This window comes from Mobula hypostoma, chromosome 3, assembly GCF_963921235.1.
Source record: "Mobula hypostoma chromosome 3, sMobHyp1.1, whole genome shotgun sequence".
Lineage (NCBI taxonomy): Eukaryota > Metazoa > Chordata > Chondrichthyes > Myliobatiformes > Myliobatidae > Mobula > Mobula hypostoma.
In genome coordinates this window covers 58467714-58487388 of record NC_086099.1, presented here as the reverse complement: position 1 = coordinate 58487388, position 19675 = coordinate 58467714, and the positions used below count along the sequence as shown (strand labels likewise).

General features: G+C 36.7%; 1 protein-coding gene across 1 annotated transcript in view; it reads right to left on the bottom strand.

The window, feature by feature from the left end:
• Positions 1-325: 325 nt before the first annotated feature.
• Positions 326-19675, bottom strand: part of ppat (phosphoribosyl pyrophosphate amidotransferase) — a 44378-nt gene continuing 25028 nt past the window's right edge. The window contains exons 5-11 of the mRNA XM_063043072.1: positions 17930-18075; positions 15256-15334; positions 12537-12688; positions 11716-11843; positions 9983-10204; positions 9629-9749; positions 326-1814 (exon numbers count right to left, since the gene is read on the bottom strand). Coding sequence (XP_062899142.1) covers positions 1636-1814; positions 9629-9749; positions 9983-10204; positions 11716-11843; positions 12537-12688; positions 15256-15334; positions 17930-18075 — 1027 coding nt within the window. The 3' untranslated portion in view covers positions 326-1635. The remainder of the gene's footprint in view (positions 1815-9628; positions 9750-9982; positions 10205-11715; positions 11844-12536; positions 12689-15255; positions 15335-17929; positions 18076-19675) is intronic.

Below are 19675 nucleotides of genomic sequence, written 5' to 3'. Positions count from 1 at the left end.
GGGTGTAATTGGATGGCACAGATTGGTTGAAGAAAGGGCTGTTATTGTACTGTATCTCTAAACAAGTAAAGCAGCTCAACTTACCAAAAGCAATAGCCCAATTACCAGAAGTGCCAGTCTATGTTCTTCTTAAACAGTGGATCATGGAACTAGAGTCCATCATGGTTTTGTCTCACCTGACAATACATCAAACAACCAGTATCCCCAAAGCACCACCAAGATAACGAGAATGACATACATTTGTACATCTAAATCAAAGAGCTTCTAATCTAAGACATCAACAGAATTAATTTTCTTTGAAGATGTTGACTTCTCTACTGTGCTTTCCAAATATTTATTGTTTTTATTTAAAATTCCAAATAGAATTAAAAATGTTTCAACCCCCCCCAATGTAACAAAAAATTATTCAATTTCAAATTCAAATATAGTGGACAAAATTATCATACACACATCTGGATATCATACAAGCAAAAAGGGTGGAACTAAATATTTTATGTAATTTATTACATAACATCTTGCAATTTTCCACCATGGATTTGCTACACCCACTAATGCTTAACATTGCAATAGTGGAATGCAAAATGATTTAGTCGGAAAATACAAATGAAAAAGTGATTTCACTTTCTTTTACCAATTGTCAATATTACAAATCAGATAAATATTGGAACAATGCATTAAAACAACAAAAAAAGGACTTTTAGAAAAGAAGTACATTTGTTCTAAAGGTACAAACTATTTAGACAATTGATCTTATGGGACAAAACATTAACTTTAAAAAAAGCCTCACTGTTATGAGATATATTGAGCCTACTATCTACATTTTTCATACAAGTTTTTATACAAGATGAAAATAACAACACATTCATAATGTACAATGGTTGATAATTGATATTCTAAAATCAAAGATACGGGGATTGAAAGCTTCACCATATAAATGAAATACTTGTAATTAGGAATAAAAGGCACATTTGATATCTAAAGGCCATCCAGTTGTACAAAGTAAACTACTTTTGTGTTCAACGATGTACACAGCCTTTGGCAATTTAATTAGCTAATGAATTGTTGAGCAGCCAGTTTAAGAGCCTATGGACAGTCAAAGGCTTAACTCAAATGAAGTCTTATATAGCTAAAATTTAAAAAAATCTTAAACAAGTCTCTTCACCCAACTTTACTATCTCTTTGATCTGGTGGCATTTACAAAACCCTGTGCCTCTGTTACATATGAGACAAGAAGCAACATTGCAAAATTTAGCCATCTTAAAAAAAGAAACAAACCAATGAAGAAATTTTAAAATATGTTCATTTTCCAAGGGTATTCTAAACTCTTACAGTCTGGTGTTTCTCCACAATAAGTTTATGTCAGAATTTCCAAAATATTGTAGTCAATATCTGAAGATGTATTTCTCTGATATCAAATGATTTCTAATAAATGCACTTCATAAGACGATCCTTGGAATGTTTACAGTCAAGTGATACAGTCTTCAACAGTTCCATAGAGGTGCAAAGAAAATGTAATAGAGGACATGGATTTGTGCAAGGAGAACTAAATTCTGGCACCTTCAAGAAGAATGACTGGATGGTGACATACTGACAAAAATAAACCTGAATAACAACAGGGGCATAATTAATGCAAATTCACCATTCAAGCTCCACAGGATATTTTCCTGTGAGACAAGCTGTACAATGACCTATTTGTCTCACTGATGTTTTGTCATTTTCAGTATCATATAGTATGGAATTTGTTTGCCTCTTAATTCCCTCTTGTACAGCAGATATCAATCCATCAACAGAAAGATAAATCACACTAGATGCACCTTCAAAACAAAAGGGATAACAACAAGTGGTTATTATTAAGTGAAGCTGCAAACTGTTAGTCATCATTTTATGATGACTATATGGATAAAAGCAGCACTGCCCACAACATGAATCTTGTACAATATGAATAAAGATTGAATGAAAGAACTCATGCAAATGCATTATTAATAAGTAATAAAAGTCTCAAATCTAATGCAACACAAAGTACATCAGAAAAGTTATACATTCTTAATTTGACAAGTAACAGAACGCCTTCATGTTCTTAGAGGATGCCTTCACACCTTAAATAAAAATTACTTAATAGTACAACTATATAATCCAAGCAACTTCACCACTCCAGTTCCACAGGGTTACACAAATTCATTTTCTCACCATATTTTGGTAATTTTCAGTATTATTTAGTATGAAATTTGTTCAATAAAAATTGTTTTCAGTAAAGTTTGTGCTAAAATACCTAACAATGTGCCAGACTGTCCAGTAATAGTGCTTTTAGAGGCTGGCAAAAATTGAGAAATTTATGGTTAAAATCCCTCTATTTCCCTTCAACTAATCTATGGACGATCTACTTAATAAATACAATATGCACATTTATTTACATAACAAAGTACATGGCTTTTATAATTGGCAGCAGGAACGAACATTTCTGAAAAATAAAATAATACCAACAGAAACAAGAGGAAAAATCTGCAGATGCTGGTAATCCAAGCCACACACACAAAATGCTTGAGGAACTCAGCAGGTCAGGCAGCATCTATGGAAAAGAGTACAGTTGACGTTTTGGGCCAAGACCACCATAGATGCTGCCTGGCCTGCTGAGTTCCTCCACCATCTTGTGTGTGTTGCATAATACCAACAGATGAAGTTTATTTATTTTGTTTAGATACAGCGCGCCAACAGACCCTTCTGGCCAAACAAGCCTGCACAGCCCAATTACAGCCATGTGACCAATTAACCTACTAACCCATGTCTTTGGAATGTGGGCGGAAACATTAGCACCTGGTGGAAACCCAAGCAATCACAGGAACAACACACAAACTTGTTACAGACATCAGCAGAATTGTAGGAGTTACACCAACAGCTACGCTACCGTGCCACCTCTGATTTTGTACCTACTTATGTAATTTCAGAAAATATGTAGGTCAGTAAGCCCCAGAAGCTGTTTCAGTGCTCCTAGTAATTCTCAAAGGGAGGCTCAAGTTAAAAAAAAAAGAAGAAAATGCAGCTTGCATTACCATTATTTTCAGTGGACCAAAATGTACTCATCTTTGACTGTCAGCTCTTTAGATAAGCCAAAGGTCAAACACGAAGGCCACTTTGCTGCAGGACTCACCACTAAGTCTGGCAGCTACACAAATGTACTGAGTTGAAGAACCACATGCACTTTATATTTAGTCCCTTAACTTTATGCATTTATTAACTGGTGCTATTAGTGCAATCCCGTTCATCTGAAGAGCACAGATTAATGGTTTGCTCAGTTTTCTTTCTTAATATTTTAATTTACCAGTCCTTTACAACCATTTTTAAATTTTGATCAATGATATCTAGAGCAAACCAAGTGGTGAACTCTCACTATGAGGATATTCTGGAGCCTCGTGATCTACCCCCTAGTTAATAACCCATTCTGCTTCACAACCACAGCACCAGGGCCAATGGTCCTGTTGTGGCACAAAAGGGAAATGGAGCCAGGAAAATAGGCTATATAACAGAAGAACAAAATTGAGCCAATGGGCCCATCAAGTCTGCTGCACCATTCAGTCATGGCTGGTGTTGTTTCCAATCCCATTCTCCTGTCTTTTCCTTGTAACCCTTAACCTTCTTACCAATTAAGAATCTTTCAGTCTCTGCTTAAATACACCAAATGACTTGGCCTCTATGACAATGAATTCCACAGACTTGCCACCCCCTGGCTGCAGAAATCCCTCCTTATCTCAGTTGTAATAGATCGTCCCTTTACAGTGAGGCCGTATCTGCAGATTCTTGGGAACAGCGTCTCTACTACCACCTAATCCAGACCTTTTGGTGTCATAGTGCAAGGGTCAAGCTGGATGGACAATTTGGCTCAATGTATAGATACATGTAGATTCATGCTGATGATCATCTATGGTGAATTGTTGTGAATCTTCCTATGAACAATAATGAATATTAACACCATTTACCTTGAGGTTTACCTCCAGTAAGATAAGGTAATAGAAAGATTAAAAATGGGGAATTAATATAATAAAACAGCAATAAAGAAATGTCAGGATAAGGGAATGCAAAACAAATTAAAGACTGACAAAGTACAGAAGTAAAAGTAGCTACAATTCTACACCACATCCATCGTAAAATCTGTGAATCATTTCAAAAATCAGTAACTAAAAAATCACCCAACTCAAGAGTTAGGCACTAATTATAACTGCTTATAAAGTATTTAGAATGTGAATAATAAACTATTAATTACACAAAGTAGTAGAGTTCTAGTTCAAACCATTACTAAATGTACCACACAAAACCTTTTACTGTTTCTGCTTGAATTTTCAGATTTTTTATAGTTTATACTTTATTGTCGCCAAACAATTGATACTAGAATGTACAATCATCACAGCGATATTTGATTCTGTGCTTCCCGCTCCCTGGATTATAAATATTAAAATTATTAATAGTAAAAATTAGTAAATATTAAAATTTTAAATTATAAATCATAAATAGAAAATAGAAAAAATGGAAAGTAAGGCAGTGCAAAAAAACTGAGAGGCAGGTCCGGATATTTGGAGGGTACGGCCCAGATCCGGGTCAGGATCCGTTTTGTTACAAGAAAGAGAGTAAGTATACCTTCAGTGGCCAGTTTATTAGGTACATCCTGTACCTGATAAAGGAGTCGCTGAAGGGATGTTCGTGGCCTTCCACTGCCATAGCCCATCCACTTCAAAGTTAGGTGTGTTGTTCATTCAAAGATGCCTTTCTGCACACCACTGTTGTAACGTATGGTTATTTGAATCACCTACATCATCTTGTCAGCTTGAACCAGTGTTAACTCTGACCTCCCTCATTAACATGGTATTTTCACCCACAGAACTGTTGCTCACAATGTTTTTTGTTTTTCTGCACGATTCTCTGTAAACTCTAGACCACTGTGGATGAAAACCCCATAAGCAGTTTCTGAGATACTCAAGCTATCCCATCTGACACCAACAATCATTCTATAATCAAAGTAACTTAGATTACATTTCTTCCCATTCTGATGTTTGTTCTGAACAACTGAGCCTCTTGAAAATGCTGCATATTTTTATGCATTTAGTTGCTGCTACATGATTGACTGATTAGATATTTGCATTAACGAGCAGATAAATAGGTGTACCCAATAAAGTGGCTGCTGGGTGTACATAAAGACTTGATGTCCAGGCTAGAAATCCAGAATACAGCTGTCCAAAAATAAAATTACACAACTGTCTGAAAACAGAGTATGTTTGAAGATACAGTCCAATTCAATATTGTACTTACTGTACAACACCAGAACAATTTTGCAATTAGTTCTCTAAGGCACTAGTTATTAGCACTGCTGCTCCATAGCAATGTGAATGAACCCAAACCCCACTCAAATCATTCAACTCTGCTACTTCTGATTTTCTGTATTTTCTTTTCATTACTTGAACTAAAGAGACTAGATTGGGCATCTGACAGAGGTCTAAAAGGGCATAAAAAATGTCATATTGGGCCTAGCTATTCATTTCTATACATTAAAATACTGGACAGAACTATTGCTATTTCATTAATTTAGTTATTGTTTTCAGTTTCCAGTTTACTTAATTATTATCATCACAATTCTTGAGCTCAATCAAAAAACCTTGAAAGCTCATTTGGATTCAGAGTTGCAAGTATGGAGGCTTTACAAGGTATTGGTCAGATCGCACTTAGGGTATTGTGAGCAGTTTTTGTTTCCTTGAAAAGGATGTGCTAGCATTAGTGAGACCAGAGAAGATGCACGAGAATGATCCCAGGGTTAATATATAAGGAGCTTTTGATGGCTTTGGGCCCATTCGGTGGTGGGGGTGGGGGGGGGGGGGGAGGTCATATTGGAACCTATTGAATATCAAAAGGCCTAGAAAGAGTGGACATGGAGAGGATGTTTCCTATTGTGGCGTATATAGCACCAGAGGGCACAGCCTCAAAATAGAAGGACGTTACTTTAGAAGAGAGACAAGGAGGAATTTCTTTAACTGGAGGGCGGTGAATCCATGGAATTCATTGCCACAACCAGCTGCAGAGGCCAAGTCATTGGGTATATTTAAAGTGGAGATTAATTAGTAAGGATGTCAATGGTTGCAGGGAAAAGGCAGGAGAATGGGTTGAGAGGGGTAATAATCAGCCACGATGGAATGGCAAAGCAAACTCGCAATGATCCCTTGAAGGTGTGTGCATACACACGTCTTTTACTAATAGCACACAAACTCTACCTCATTGACATGTTAAGCATATTTCACAATAGTATACAATCCCATTTTCTTTTCTGGTTTCTGTTACAGACAGTGCTGACAAAGTGGAGTTTGCGATGATTTGTCTACAGATTTTAGAGCTGGGTGATTTATACTGTTTTTATTGAAAAAGTTATTCAGTGCAAGTATTGTCACGGGACAAAAAACTGAACATCATAAGATTTATTAGAAATTACAAATTAGAGGGAACATTCCAGGCTTGATGGGCCAAATGGCCTATTTCTGCCCCTATGTCTTATATCATATTACCAGCATTAAAAATTTCCTAAGATTTTTTTTAAGAAAATGAGCTTAAAATGAAGCACATTTTTCACTATAAGAAACTAAACTGGAATAATAAACATAGAATAATATTTTAATCATAAGAAATACATTCCAAACAATAAATATGTTTACTGCTGCCCAAAAAGTGGGTCTACATTGCCTGTTTCGCAATATAAAAACTAACTGAAGCAACATTTAAGGCAGGATTTATGAACATTTGGAGAGATATAATATGATTAGGAATAGTCAGCATGGCTTCGTCAAGGGCAGGTCCTGCCTTACGAGCCTGATTGAATTTTTTGAGGATGTGACTAAACACAATGATGAAGGAAGAGCAGTAGATGTAGTGTATATGAATTTCAGCAAGGCATTTGACAAGGTACCCCATGCAAGGCTTATTGAGAAAGTAAGGAGGCATGGGATCCAAGGGGACATTGCTTTGTGGATCCAGAACTGGCTTGCCCACAGAAGGCAAAGAGTGGTTGTTGACAGGTCATATTCTGCACGGAGGTGGGTGACCAGTGGTATGCCTCAGGGAACTGTTCTGGGACCCTTCCTCTTCATGATTTTTATAAATGACCTGGATGAGGAAGTGGAGGGATGGGTTAGAAAGTTTGCTGATGACACAAAGGTTGGAGGTGTTGTGGATAGTGTGGAGGGCTGTCAGAGGTTACAGCGGGACATTGATAGGATGCAAAACTGGGCTGAGAAGTGGCAGATGGAATTCAACCCAGTTAAGTGTGAAGTGGTTCATTTTGGTAGGTCAAATATGATGGCAGAATGTAGCATTAATGGTAAGGCTCTTGGCAGTGTGGAGGATTAGAGGGGGTTCAAGTCCATAGGACACTCAAAAGCAGCTGTGCAGGTTGACTCTGGGGTTAAGAAGGCATACGGTGTATTGGCCTTCATCAATTGTGGAATTGAATTTAGGAGCCGAGAGGTAATGTTGCAGCTATAAAGGACCCTGGTCAGACTTCACTTGGAGTACTGTGCTCAGTTCTGGTCGCCTTACTAAAGGAAGGACGTGGAAACCATAGAAAGTGTGCAGAGGAGACTTACAAGGATGTTGCCTGGATTGGGGAGCATGCCTTATGAGAATAGGTTGAGTGAATTTGGCCTTTTCTCCTTGGAGCGATTGAGGATGAGAGGTGACCTGATAAAGGTGTATAAGATGATGAGAGGCATTGATGATGTGGATAGTCAGAGGCTTTTTCCAAGGGCTGAAATGGTTGCTACAAGAGGACACATGTTTAAGGTGCTGGGGAGTCGGTAGAGATGTCAGGGGTAAGTTTTTTTTACGCAGAGAGTGGTGAGTGCGTGGAATGGGCAACGGTGGTGGAGGCAGATACGATAGGGTTTTTTAAGAAACTTTTGGATATGTACATGGAGCTTAGAAAAATAGAGGGCTATGGGTAAGCCTAGTAATTTCTAAGGTAGGGACATGGTCGGCACAACTTTGTGGGCTGAAGGGCCTATATTGTGCTGTATGCTTTCTATGTTTCTATGATAACAGCAACCAAACTGGGATCACAAAAATGAACTTTAAAATGGAAATACACTCCAATCAAACAAACTAGACAAAAAGCATGAGACCTCAGCTAAAAAAGACAGATTTATAAAGAAAGAAAGAAGAACCGAAGGTTAGAGCAATTACTCTGAGGAAAAATTAGGACTCGCAAAAGCTAAAAGGAAGTTCTTTATGGTAGATTGGCCATGGAAGAATGATCAGGTTTTAGCCAAGAAAGCGAAGGCTGAACTGGAGTTATGCTAGAGTAGTTGACCATGGAAGGTAGAGGAATAGCCGAGGAGGGATAAAAGTAATAAACTGGGCTTGCTTTATTTTTTTTAACAATCAGAAAAATGTTTTGAGTCACTCAATTTCAATGAGTAAATGCTTTCATTGATTTTTAATAAATTTTGAAAGTCAAGGACATATGGCATCTGTCAAGCTTCTTTCCATCTCAGAAGTTTTGATGCCCAGGGTTGGTTGTTCATGACAGTATCTTGAGCAGGGCTCTGCCAGTGTGTAGTGCTTTGCCATTTGGAGTGGAGTGCCTACTGGCAATAAATTAACATTGACTGATCCAGAAACGCAAGTTAATACAAGAAAATGAACAGAACATCAGAAGGGTCATTTGGAGTACAAACTCCATAGTCAATCCAGCTGTCCCAACTCTCTACTCTTTCCCAACATCTTTGCAATCTACCTTTAATTAAATGGGTACTTAACTAAATTTTAGAACTCCTGAGTGTTTCCACAACCCTTATAAGCAGCCAAGTTCAGATCACACCCTCTCTTTTTGTAAAGAATCTTTCCTGCATATCCTCATAACTCATGTCCATTATATTGAATTTGCTTTATCTGGTTCTTCTTCCATTCACTTATGGGAAAATTTTTTATTTGTTTACTCTTGCTAAACTGGTTGTGATCATGTACAATTTTTAAAATCCCCTCCCAACTTTCTTTGTACATGGGGTACAGCTCAAACTCCTCCAAACTAACAGTATAGATTAAGTTCCAAGAAGCATTTAGATAAATCTCCACTGTATACTCTCCAGGGCCTTTACATTCTCCTGAAGTGCACTGGCAGGACTGGATTCAAAATACCTTTTATGCTTTCTAATATTAGCGGTAACACTGCTTACAGCAAATTGTTAATCAATAAATACGCAGAGCAATGCCCAGGCAAGTATTTTTTTTAAATCTTAGAGGCAATTGAGTTTGTATCTTTTGCACATTTATCAGGGATAAGCCGTGAAATTATCAAAACTGTTAATGTTCTGGGAAGGACAACAGAGATATGAAATCCAAAACAAAAAATAGATTGTTGGAGAACCTGCTGGATCAAGCAGCATCTGTGGTGGCAAAAGATATTAAGCTGTTTCAGATCTCACCCTGGATTAGGATTAAATTTGCTGATGAACGTTGTTTCATTGACAGTGGTCCAAATCTAGAACAAAATCAAGTGGAATTTCACTTCTGACCCAATAAACCCCTGTAAAATGGAAATTGCTGTATTGTTAACTTACTGACATGCAATTACACTTTTCACGTCAAAAGAGATAGTTCAACAAACCTATATATCCTGCAAGGTCTTCAAATTCTGGTTTGTTGGCAATCAATTCTTCTTTTGTTGGAATGTTAATACCCATATAACAAGGGAATCTTATTGGAGGTGAAGCCACACGAATGTGTACCTTTGAAAGCAAATTTATACAATTTAGAAAAGCAAGGTATCTTAGTATCATTTAAAATATTCCATCATTTTGAAAGGTAAGCAAAGCTCAATAAAGCTCTATGTCAACATTGATATAACTGGTACTTTTTTTGAAGTTCAGTTATTTTCATTTAAATACATATTTAATGCTATGCATGTAGTATAATCGTATTACATTTTTTAAAAATGTTCCAAAGCTTCTTTTACTAATACCTCTTTGGCACCAGCTTCCTTCAGGAGTTTAATAATTGGAGAAATTGTATTTCCACGCACAATTGAATCATCTATTAACACAATCCGTTTTCCAGCAAAATTATCACTCAGGGCTCCAAATTTTTGTGCTACTCCTAGTTGCCTCAGTCTTGTATTTGGCTGAATGAATGTTCTGCCCACATAACGATTTTTGCATAGTACTTCAACATATGGTAGTCCGGCCTGTAGAACAAAAGGAACAATATCAATATTCCCCCCAACCAAATTAATACTATCTCACCTTTATATTTATAAGATACATCTTTAAAATATTTGGGAATAAGTGGCTAGCAGGAAGAGAATTATACTTTCTTCAAGAATGTCATTCTCTTAATTACTTTGGGGAAATCTTCAGTGTTTCGAGTCACTGAAACCTACTTGTATAGCATCTAAGACAATACAATATAATTTATAGTCAAAGCATAGCAACTGTAGTAGCTAACTTGAGGTAGTAACAGGGTTACTGAGAATGTCAGAAGGCATTAAGTGTGCACTTGACAAGCTCAGATTCGAAAGTAAATCAGTAAACATGGATAAGTAATTTTTCAACTCTCAAATTAGCAAAAAATTTAAAAACATTAATAAATGTAAAAAATCTGATTCTTCATCCCTACTTCCCATATGCAGCATTGTTGTCAAATAAAAATGAATTAAAGTTGTACAGTTAATTGCTATATGTTTACTTTTTATATTTTCACACACAAAACCTTTAGTGGCATTTTATTGACACTGTTCAGATAACACTCCGAATTTTGTGCAAATCCAAATTATCAGACTGATATTAAAGAAACAAAATGATAATTAAATATTCATCTGTTAGTTTTTAAAATTCTGCTAATCCTATTTAAATGCAATTCCTGGGATTTAAAATTAGCTGCATTGCACCTTATGGATTAATGGTCTGAATGCCAATCAATAGGGGATGATTCAATTTTGTCGGTGACACAGAAAAGTGAAACATTCTGAACTATGGAGACAGTAATCGAGTTCAGAAGACTGGTAATATGGTAAAACGGAATAAATTCTGATAAATATGCATTTTGGTTAAGAATAAAGTGACCAGACAAACCAATTATATAGTTTTAAAAGGATGCAGGAACAGAGAGAACATGAAGTGTTTGCAACATAATATTCTGTACATGGTAGGATCATTTGAGATCATTTTAAAAAACATACCGAATCCATGGCTTCATTAATAAAAACAAAGCACAAAAGTAAATACCCAAGTCTTCAAAAATCCCATTTATTTCTGCATTCATTTCTGTGCACTAGCATTTGAAAAGAGACTAAAATAATAAGACAAGACTGAAGCAGCTATGGGCATTCTCATCAAAACTGAGCAAGTAATTTTTTTAAAACTTAGCAGCCTAAAATCATGAACATTTTTGGTAAGGTTAAATGAGGAAATCGTCTCTTATTAATAGTTAGGTTGTAACTACAGGAAACAAATATAAGCCAGCTAACAAAAGAATCAGGAAGTGACATAAGAAAACTTGTTTTTAAACATTGTTACTTATATGAAGTGATCTCATCAAAGCTACCTTGTTTGGTGAATGTAACTTGAATAGTAACTTTCTAAAAAAGGGTTTAATTGGATGGCTCCACTAAATAGCCAGCTATCAGAATAATCCTTCAGGTGGCCTGCTCCTAAGTTTTATAATTCTAACATGTTTAAGAGTCTGGAGTTTACATACCTCCTGTGCATAACCAAGTGCTGCTGGAGTTGCGGATTCTGGAACGGTGCTCACTAAATCTGCATCTACAGGTGCCTCAATAGCAAGTTGCCGCCCACATCGCTGCCTGACTGTATATACCATCTGCCCTTATTAATCAAAAAAAAAATACAAATGAATATTGCACAGGTATCCACTGAAAAGCATAAAAAACATGTAAAAACAAAGAAATTTGGATAATAATTCTTTTGCCTTTAAACAAATCAAATTATTTGTACACCACTCTACACACAAAGTACAAATTTTATTTAACATTGAGTGCATAAGCAAGGCATACTATTTATTATAAATTACTATAAATGGCACATTTGGATGGAGAGGTAATGCAAAGATTTTTATTCATATATATGAAGGATATAAGTAAAAGTCAATTCAATTGAACAAAAACAAAATGTAGCAACACACATCAAAGTTGCTGGTGAACGCAGCAGGCCAGGCAGCATCTTTAGGAAGAGGTACAGTCGACATTTCGGGCCGAGACCCTTCGTCAAAATGTAGGTTTGTTTAGTAGGACCACTTGTACTGTAACTATAAACAGAACTGTCAAAGTACAACCAGCCAAAATGTAATTACTACAGCAGACAAGTATAGTTTTTATTCATTTGAAGGGTAATTTGTAACAACACACAAATCACCTTTATTACAAGATTTCAAAAATACTTTCTAACTACAGCAATGCTGAATGAAGATTTAGTGAACCAGGTTACATTTTACAACTGTATTAATTGGAAATTTTTTTTAAAATGGCTGTCCAAAGAATTCAGATGAAAATTCATTATTACCTTCAAATATGGAGTCAGGTCTGGCAAAATAGACATACTCAAAGATACAGAATGCAGGTGGATCTCCCCGAGCTCTTGGTACAACATCAAGTGTCTGGATTCCATCCCTAGAAATCTGTACTATTTCTCCTGGTAATATTTCACGGAAATACCTAGAAAAAATAGTAAGACGAATAATAGTTATACATTTTCAGTGAAGTTTGAAAAAAAATCATAAATGGCACCAGGTAGTAATGTCAAAACATAAACATTCATAGTAGATATAAACATATTTCTGAAAACCAGTCTCATTTATTGCTCCAATCTCTTTCTAAACACCTTCAAGCATGTAATCTCGCATTGCCCTTATTCATTCCAGAAACGAGACCAAAGTCAATCACACAATTTTTTTTTTACACTAAATGACAACTTCCCGATACAGCTTCCCTTTCATCTTTACCATTTCAGATACACTGTCATTTCAGATACATCATCAGTTGTCATTTGCAAATGTATCTGCAATTCATACAACACATTTATCCAGGTCATTGATAGAGAAGAGAAATGAGTTTAATAGAGATCCTAAGAGCTGTTCTGGAATTACTAATGGATAAATTCAATCTGGGTAATTACCACTCAACCAATGTGCACTTAATCTTCAGAGCAAGGTGTCATCGATGATGACATTAAGGGCCATTTACTCACTAGTACCTGCCCTTCGATGTGTATTTTGAGTTTTGTCGGGATCACGCTGCCTAAGACGTCATATTAGCCTTACTTCTAGCATCAATTAAAATAAGTTTAGAGGAAAGAAAAGAGCAACTCCCCCTCACATCAAGGAAGCATTTGATAGTATGGCATCAAGGAGCCTGGTAAAACTGATGTCATTGGACATCAGAGGAAAAACAATCCAATCGTTGAAGTCATAACACATATTAAGGAACATGGGTATGGAGATCAAGAAATCAAACCCTACAGATTCACAGTAGCTTCTCAGGGCAGTATCGTAGATCCAATTATTTTCAGCTGCTTCATCAATTAACTTCCTTTCCTTAGAAGCAGAGCTGTTTCCTAATGCAAACATTTTTATTCTCTCCGTTTTGATCTGAGGTTTCCATCTTTTTCAAGACCACTGTTATACAGGTACTTAAGAAAAACAAGTTAAGGTGTCTTAATGACTACTGCCAGTGGCTCTGATATGAACCATAATGAAGTGCCTTGAGAGTGCTTTGTGTCATGGCACAGATTAGCTTCAGCCTCCCAAATGATCTTGATCCACTGCAATTCACCTACCGTAGAAGCAGGTAATTTTCGTGGCCCTATACTCATCTATGGGCTATCTGGATAGTAAAGGCACCTATGTTAGACTATTGTTTACTTTAGTACAACTCTCCCTTCAGTATTATAACTTCAACTCTACTTGCTACACCGGGGTGGCAAACTGATGGCGTGTCACATTCAGTATCACCACTCTATTCTTTAAACCCAGCCCATCAAAAAACTACACAAAATGATTATTTCTACTGTCAAATGAAGCAGCAAATTATTTTTTACAACCCAAGAGTACGGAGATGTTTTCACAGGAAACAACTCACGCTGGTATGGTGCCAGCTAGATGGTTGTGAGGACAAATCAGCAAACATAGTGCACAACTGCATGCAGTAAGCAAGACCTAGACCAGTTTCAGATATGAAGTGATAAATAGTAAATAACAATATGATAAATGGTAATTAAAGTGATATGCAATGACCATCTTCAACAAAAGCTAGCTTGCATGCAAAAGATTTAAATAAAGCTAACAGAAAACTTAATACTCCATTATTGCTCTCATCAAATAATTCAAGGGATATAAAATTTTAAGGCAATCAATAACCAAGATAGAAGAAGGCATTTTCTTTAGCTGCGAAGTCAGTAAATAGGAAGCACAAATGAAAAATAAAATAATTGTGGAAAGATTACTGAGTAGTTAAGAAGAAAATTTCTCCATTTTGGCAGATCTGGAAATAATTACCTACCAAGCTAAGACAAAGTAGAAACTCCAGGAAATGAGATATGTCTAGAAGCTGTCCAGGGCTGGCAGGGAGGTGCTACGATGAATCGCTTCATTCTGCACTGTAAATTTCTATGGTGAACTCTCACTTGCCCTAAATCTCCTGATATAGGTTATATTAAATTTTGTTTGATGCTTCTGTGAACTGTTTTGTTGTGTGTTATGACATTAAAGACATTGCATAAATGTATTCTGTTGTACAGAATAATGCACAGATCTTACAGTTTTACATAATTCAATAATCTGCACCAACATGAGAGAGATTAATAGTTCTACTTTATCCCTACCAAGAACAGCATGATCAGAAAACCAAGAGTACACCTGCACTCATTTGTTAGGTCCTTACCTTTTCTATGCCTAGTGACCAAAATGTGTAGTCTTAAGCAATAGCAGATAATGTCAAGGTGATAAGGTTTATAAGACTTTGAGAGGCATAGATATAGAGTAGGCAGCCAGTATCTTCCAGAGGGGGCTGACTGTGGTACACCATGCTTTGTGAATAAGCCTGTTGGTGCCAGCTTCAGAGGCAGATTCATCCCTTGGAAATACCTGCCTCAGCAATCAACATCACTCAGCACATGTTCTGCCTTTATTCTATCAGCATGTGTAGCATTCATGTTATTAATGCTAGGAAAGCTACAAACCTAGTTAAATCAGGCCCAAATTAAAATACATAAAATAAATCCTTACCTAGCTCCAATAGATTGGAAACTACATGATTCAGAAGAAACCACCCATCCTTCAGGATGCATTTCAATGTCTGGTTTTCCTACAGTCAAAAGAAAAAGCATCCAAAAATTGCTAACCAATCTCAATTTCAAATGCAGATAGTTTTGACCCAAAATAACATTAAAAATGTTCACAGAATGTAATTTACTTGTCCAATGAAGAAATAAGTTGTTTCCTGTCCAACTGGCAACTGCTAACTCTTAAATTACTTCCCTATCATCAAATCAATTGCATAGTTTAATTCCTAAATCCAAAGCCCCCAGTGAGTCAAAACATTTTCCTACTTAGCACCCAGAACAAATTCTACCCTCAATTCCCTGCATTTCCTCATAGGCCAACCACTTATAGACTTAACCAGATCTTTTTTCCCCATCCTGTTATAACTTGAACCAAGCTTTAAATTCACACGTGGACCTCAAACTTTATCAGGACAAAAAGTCAGCAACCTGAAATGCCTGAAATTTTTTTTCTCTCTCTACACATACTGGCTGCCAAGTACTTCAGGGATTTTCAATTTACTGGGATTTATTGTACCACTAACTCACTATTATTTGTATCTGATCATTTCCATTTGAGTGGCAGAATGTTCCTAGATGCCTTATGTGATGAGAATACACATAGATTAAGATGTTAGCTGGCCTGTGCTAGCACCAGTGGGATCAGCAGTTGGTCTGCCACCTGTCTTCAGGAGAAAGAGAGATAAGGAAAACAATGGAGCAGCATTTGGAGATGTTAATGAAGGGATGGGAGAGTTTAACGGAAGGAGAGCTGTCAAGATCGGCTCCCCCTTTGAACCCTGAACTGTTTGAAGTGATGGACAGGTGATACCCCAGCAGGGGGATAAAAAGGGACAGGTTCGCTAAGGCAAGACACACACGACACCCCGAGATAACAAGACCCTGGAAGCGGTGCGCCTCCCACAAGTCGGTGGGAAGTTTTGGAAGGCTGGTCGCGGGACCAAGCCATAGACGCACAGGGTGGAAAGGCATGATCAGCGGGAACCTGGTGTGTGTCCGCCCTTGCCTGGGTGCCAGGTTCACCGCAGAGAAAACAATCGTATCTGGAAATGGAGGGGTCACGGTCGGTGACCTCAGAAGACATCACAAAGGGCTCGCCCGAAAGCTGACTGCGAAGAATATCGAAGGTCTGTGTGGAAGCCGTTTGAATATTCATTCGTTTTGCTCTCTCTCTCCCTCCCCCACACTGTCCATCTCCCACGGCAGTGGTTACTGCGAACTGAACTGAATTCAATTGAACTGAACTTTGCGTCACTTTGAAACTGGTCATTTACCCCTAGACGACGATAGAGCTTGATTGATCCTGTTATCTTAATTCTGTGTACATGTGTGTTTATCATTGCTGAACTGTTGCATTTATTATCCTTTTGATTAGAGTACTGTGTTGCTTGCTTCTTTAATAAAACTTTCTTATTTCTAGTAATCCAGACTCCAACTGAGTGATCCATTTCTGCTGGTTTGGCAACCCAGTTACGGGGTTCATAACACCTTACCAGTTCAGAATTGCAATATAGTACAATACTGTTCACTTCTACATACAGAATTTTATTTGTTAGTGTTATCTCTTGCAAGTCATTGCACTTGTGATTTCTTGACTACCCGGCAACCTCAACTATTATCTTGGCTTGGAACTGTTTGTTAGCCTTACTAACCTCATCAGATCACTAAAATTAGAGCCCAAGATTTAAATAGGGGAAGAGAACAGAGCATGTGTTGACAATAACCAGAGTACAACTTTTAGAAAGCGAAAGCTTGTCTGAGTTTGAAAATCAAATACAATTTTTCAGAGGCTCTTCTGGACATTGAGCAGCCTAATAAAATACACCTTTTTTAAAAAATAGTTGGGGCCATTACATAGGGCATTGTTCTATTCTGAACAGTTGTTACGTAGAGAATGAATACTTTATTTCCTTTTACACCAGGTACACTAGGGTGATTTGGGCTGTCTTCTCCATTTGTTTTGTCTTCCTGTGCCAAGATTTCCACTACAGGTACCACATTCTCTCTCTGGGGAATATGACTAAACTCAACACATCATCTATGTCATGTAATGAGCTACTCATCCAAATTGGAAGCATTCATTGAACAAATAGTCTCATACTGACTGGCCACGAATTTAATACCTTCTATATAATAGTCAGGGCATAATATGTACTGTCTTAGCATTTTGAATTTCCTCACAAATTAGTTAAGGCCACTGACATTTTATGAAGCAATAAAATTCCAAATTCCCTTCAACAATCAATGAAATATCACCCCATAATGAACAGGAAAGATAACAAATGAAGTACATTCTCACTTTTGTATAGTGAATAGTGCCAATCTAATCCTAAAATTCCAAAGGTAATTCAAATTTAAAACATTTGGACTTCCCACTTCTCCATTGCCAGGCACCTACTGACCCTGATATCCACTATAGATAAAATTAGTACTCTGAGCAAAACTCTTCACTTTCATTATTCCAGCACTTTCCTGCAACTTGGGACAAGAAACAGAGTCTGAATTTTTTAAAAAATAGAATTTTGGCTCTTTTTCAATAAATGAAAATTAAAAAATGGATATTAGACAATCACAGCAAATTGGTTAGATACAGTTTAATTCGTAGATTTTTTTCTTACCTGAACTTCGCAGTTCAGAAACTGGTACAAGGCAGCCAATGCACAAGGGACGATTTCCATAAGGGTCACGGACAGCATAGATTACATCCTTATACATAAGCAGTATTGAGTAAGAGGTAGATGTTGCCGTCATCAAATTTCTAATCCTAAAAATGAAGTCCAACATTGGCCTTAAAACTGCTTTTGTCTCTTCTCCAGTTCTGATGAAATGAACTGGTTCGCTTTACACAGATGCTACCTAACCTGCCAAGAGTTTTCTGGATTTTCTGTTTTATTTCATATTTTCAGCATGTTTTTTTCTTCATTTTCATCAAAACTGGCCATATGGGCCTCCTAATTATAAGCTATTAATTTAGAGGGAAACCACAAAATTCTATTCATTAGATCACACAGCTAGTTTTCATGGACTATAAACTAATGCAGTGCATTCCAGTTAACTAGGCCATCGGTTTATCAGGACGACGCTGATTTGGGACAACTCAAAGAACAGAAACTAATCAAGAAAATAGTCTGGATTCTCTACATTTATTTGGGACACTATGCTGCTAAATTAGGACAGGAGACTGTTACCGAACATTTTCTAACTAGAGGCAGTCACATGCACTTGTGTGGCTGTTAGACACAACACTGTGCTTAGAGTGAACAGTTTTTAAATAGCATCAGTTGCATGTTTTTGTTCAAAAAGCTGTGATTTTAGTTGCTGATAGTTGGAGAGAAATAAGCAGTAAGACAATTCAGAACTGTTTTGTTCACTGCCGTTTCAGGCATTCAGGCTTGAAGATGTCAGAAAGCGCTGGGAGTGAAAATGAAATTTTACTACTTTAACGAGTTAGGAATTACGAAGAATTTGAATTGCCTTGAATGTTATGTTTTAGAGGATGCAATCATTGAAAGCATTGATTGAAGGCAGTCCATTATCCGCACTAGTTGCCTGTGCTGACTTTATTCATTTACAGTCAATCATGTGAACACGACTATTATCCTCTATCGATAACTATTAGGAACCAATAGCTTTATACTACTGCAGCAGCATTGATAGTGTTCTGATGTGTTCTGCATAATTTATTACTCAGTTAAACGGTAGGTAGGTTATCTTTTTTTTAAAAAACATACCTTTTTAACTATTTCCATGAAAATTCGGCTAACTGGACCAAAATGTACTGGTCCCAGTGTGTCCCAATTAACTAGAATTCACTGTACTTGAAACATTTTCCACAAATGTTACATTTGAAAAAAAAAATCCCTCCCCTTAACATACATATTTCAACTCAATGTGAAAAAGTTGCTTTTGAAAAAAAATTCTATTAATCATTCTATTGTTTCAAATTTGAGAAGCAATTTACAATGGCATAACATCCAGTTAAATCGAGAGAAGTTCATCATTCCTGAAACATTAATTTTTTCTCTCTCTACTGATGTTTCTTGATCTAGTGAGCATTTAAAAAAAAACTAGTATACATTAATTGATTTTTGTATTTCCTTTCTCAACAAATCTTAGCCAAAATCATGAAGAAGAAACTTTCTGTTATGTTTTTTAACTTGGCTACCGAGAACACTATATTTGTTCTTTGGCAAGTAAGCTAAAATATATTTATGCATTCAGATATTAAATCTGATTCTATCTAACTCATGTACCTTCCAATCAGCATCTAGCATTGCTGAAGGTACTAATTCACTGGATTTGCCATTGAACTATTTGTTGATGCTCCAAAGCAGAAAATGATGAAATCTAGATACTTCTATAAA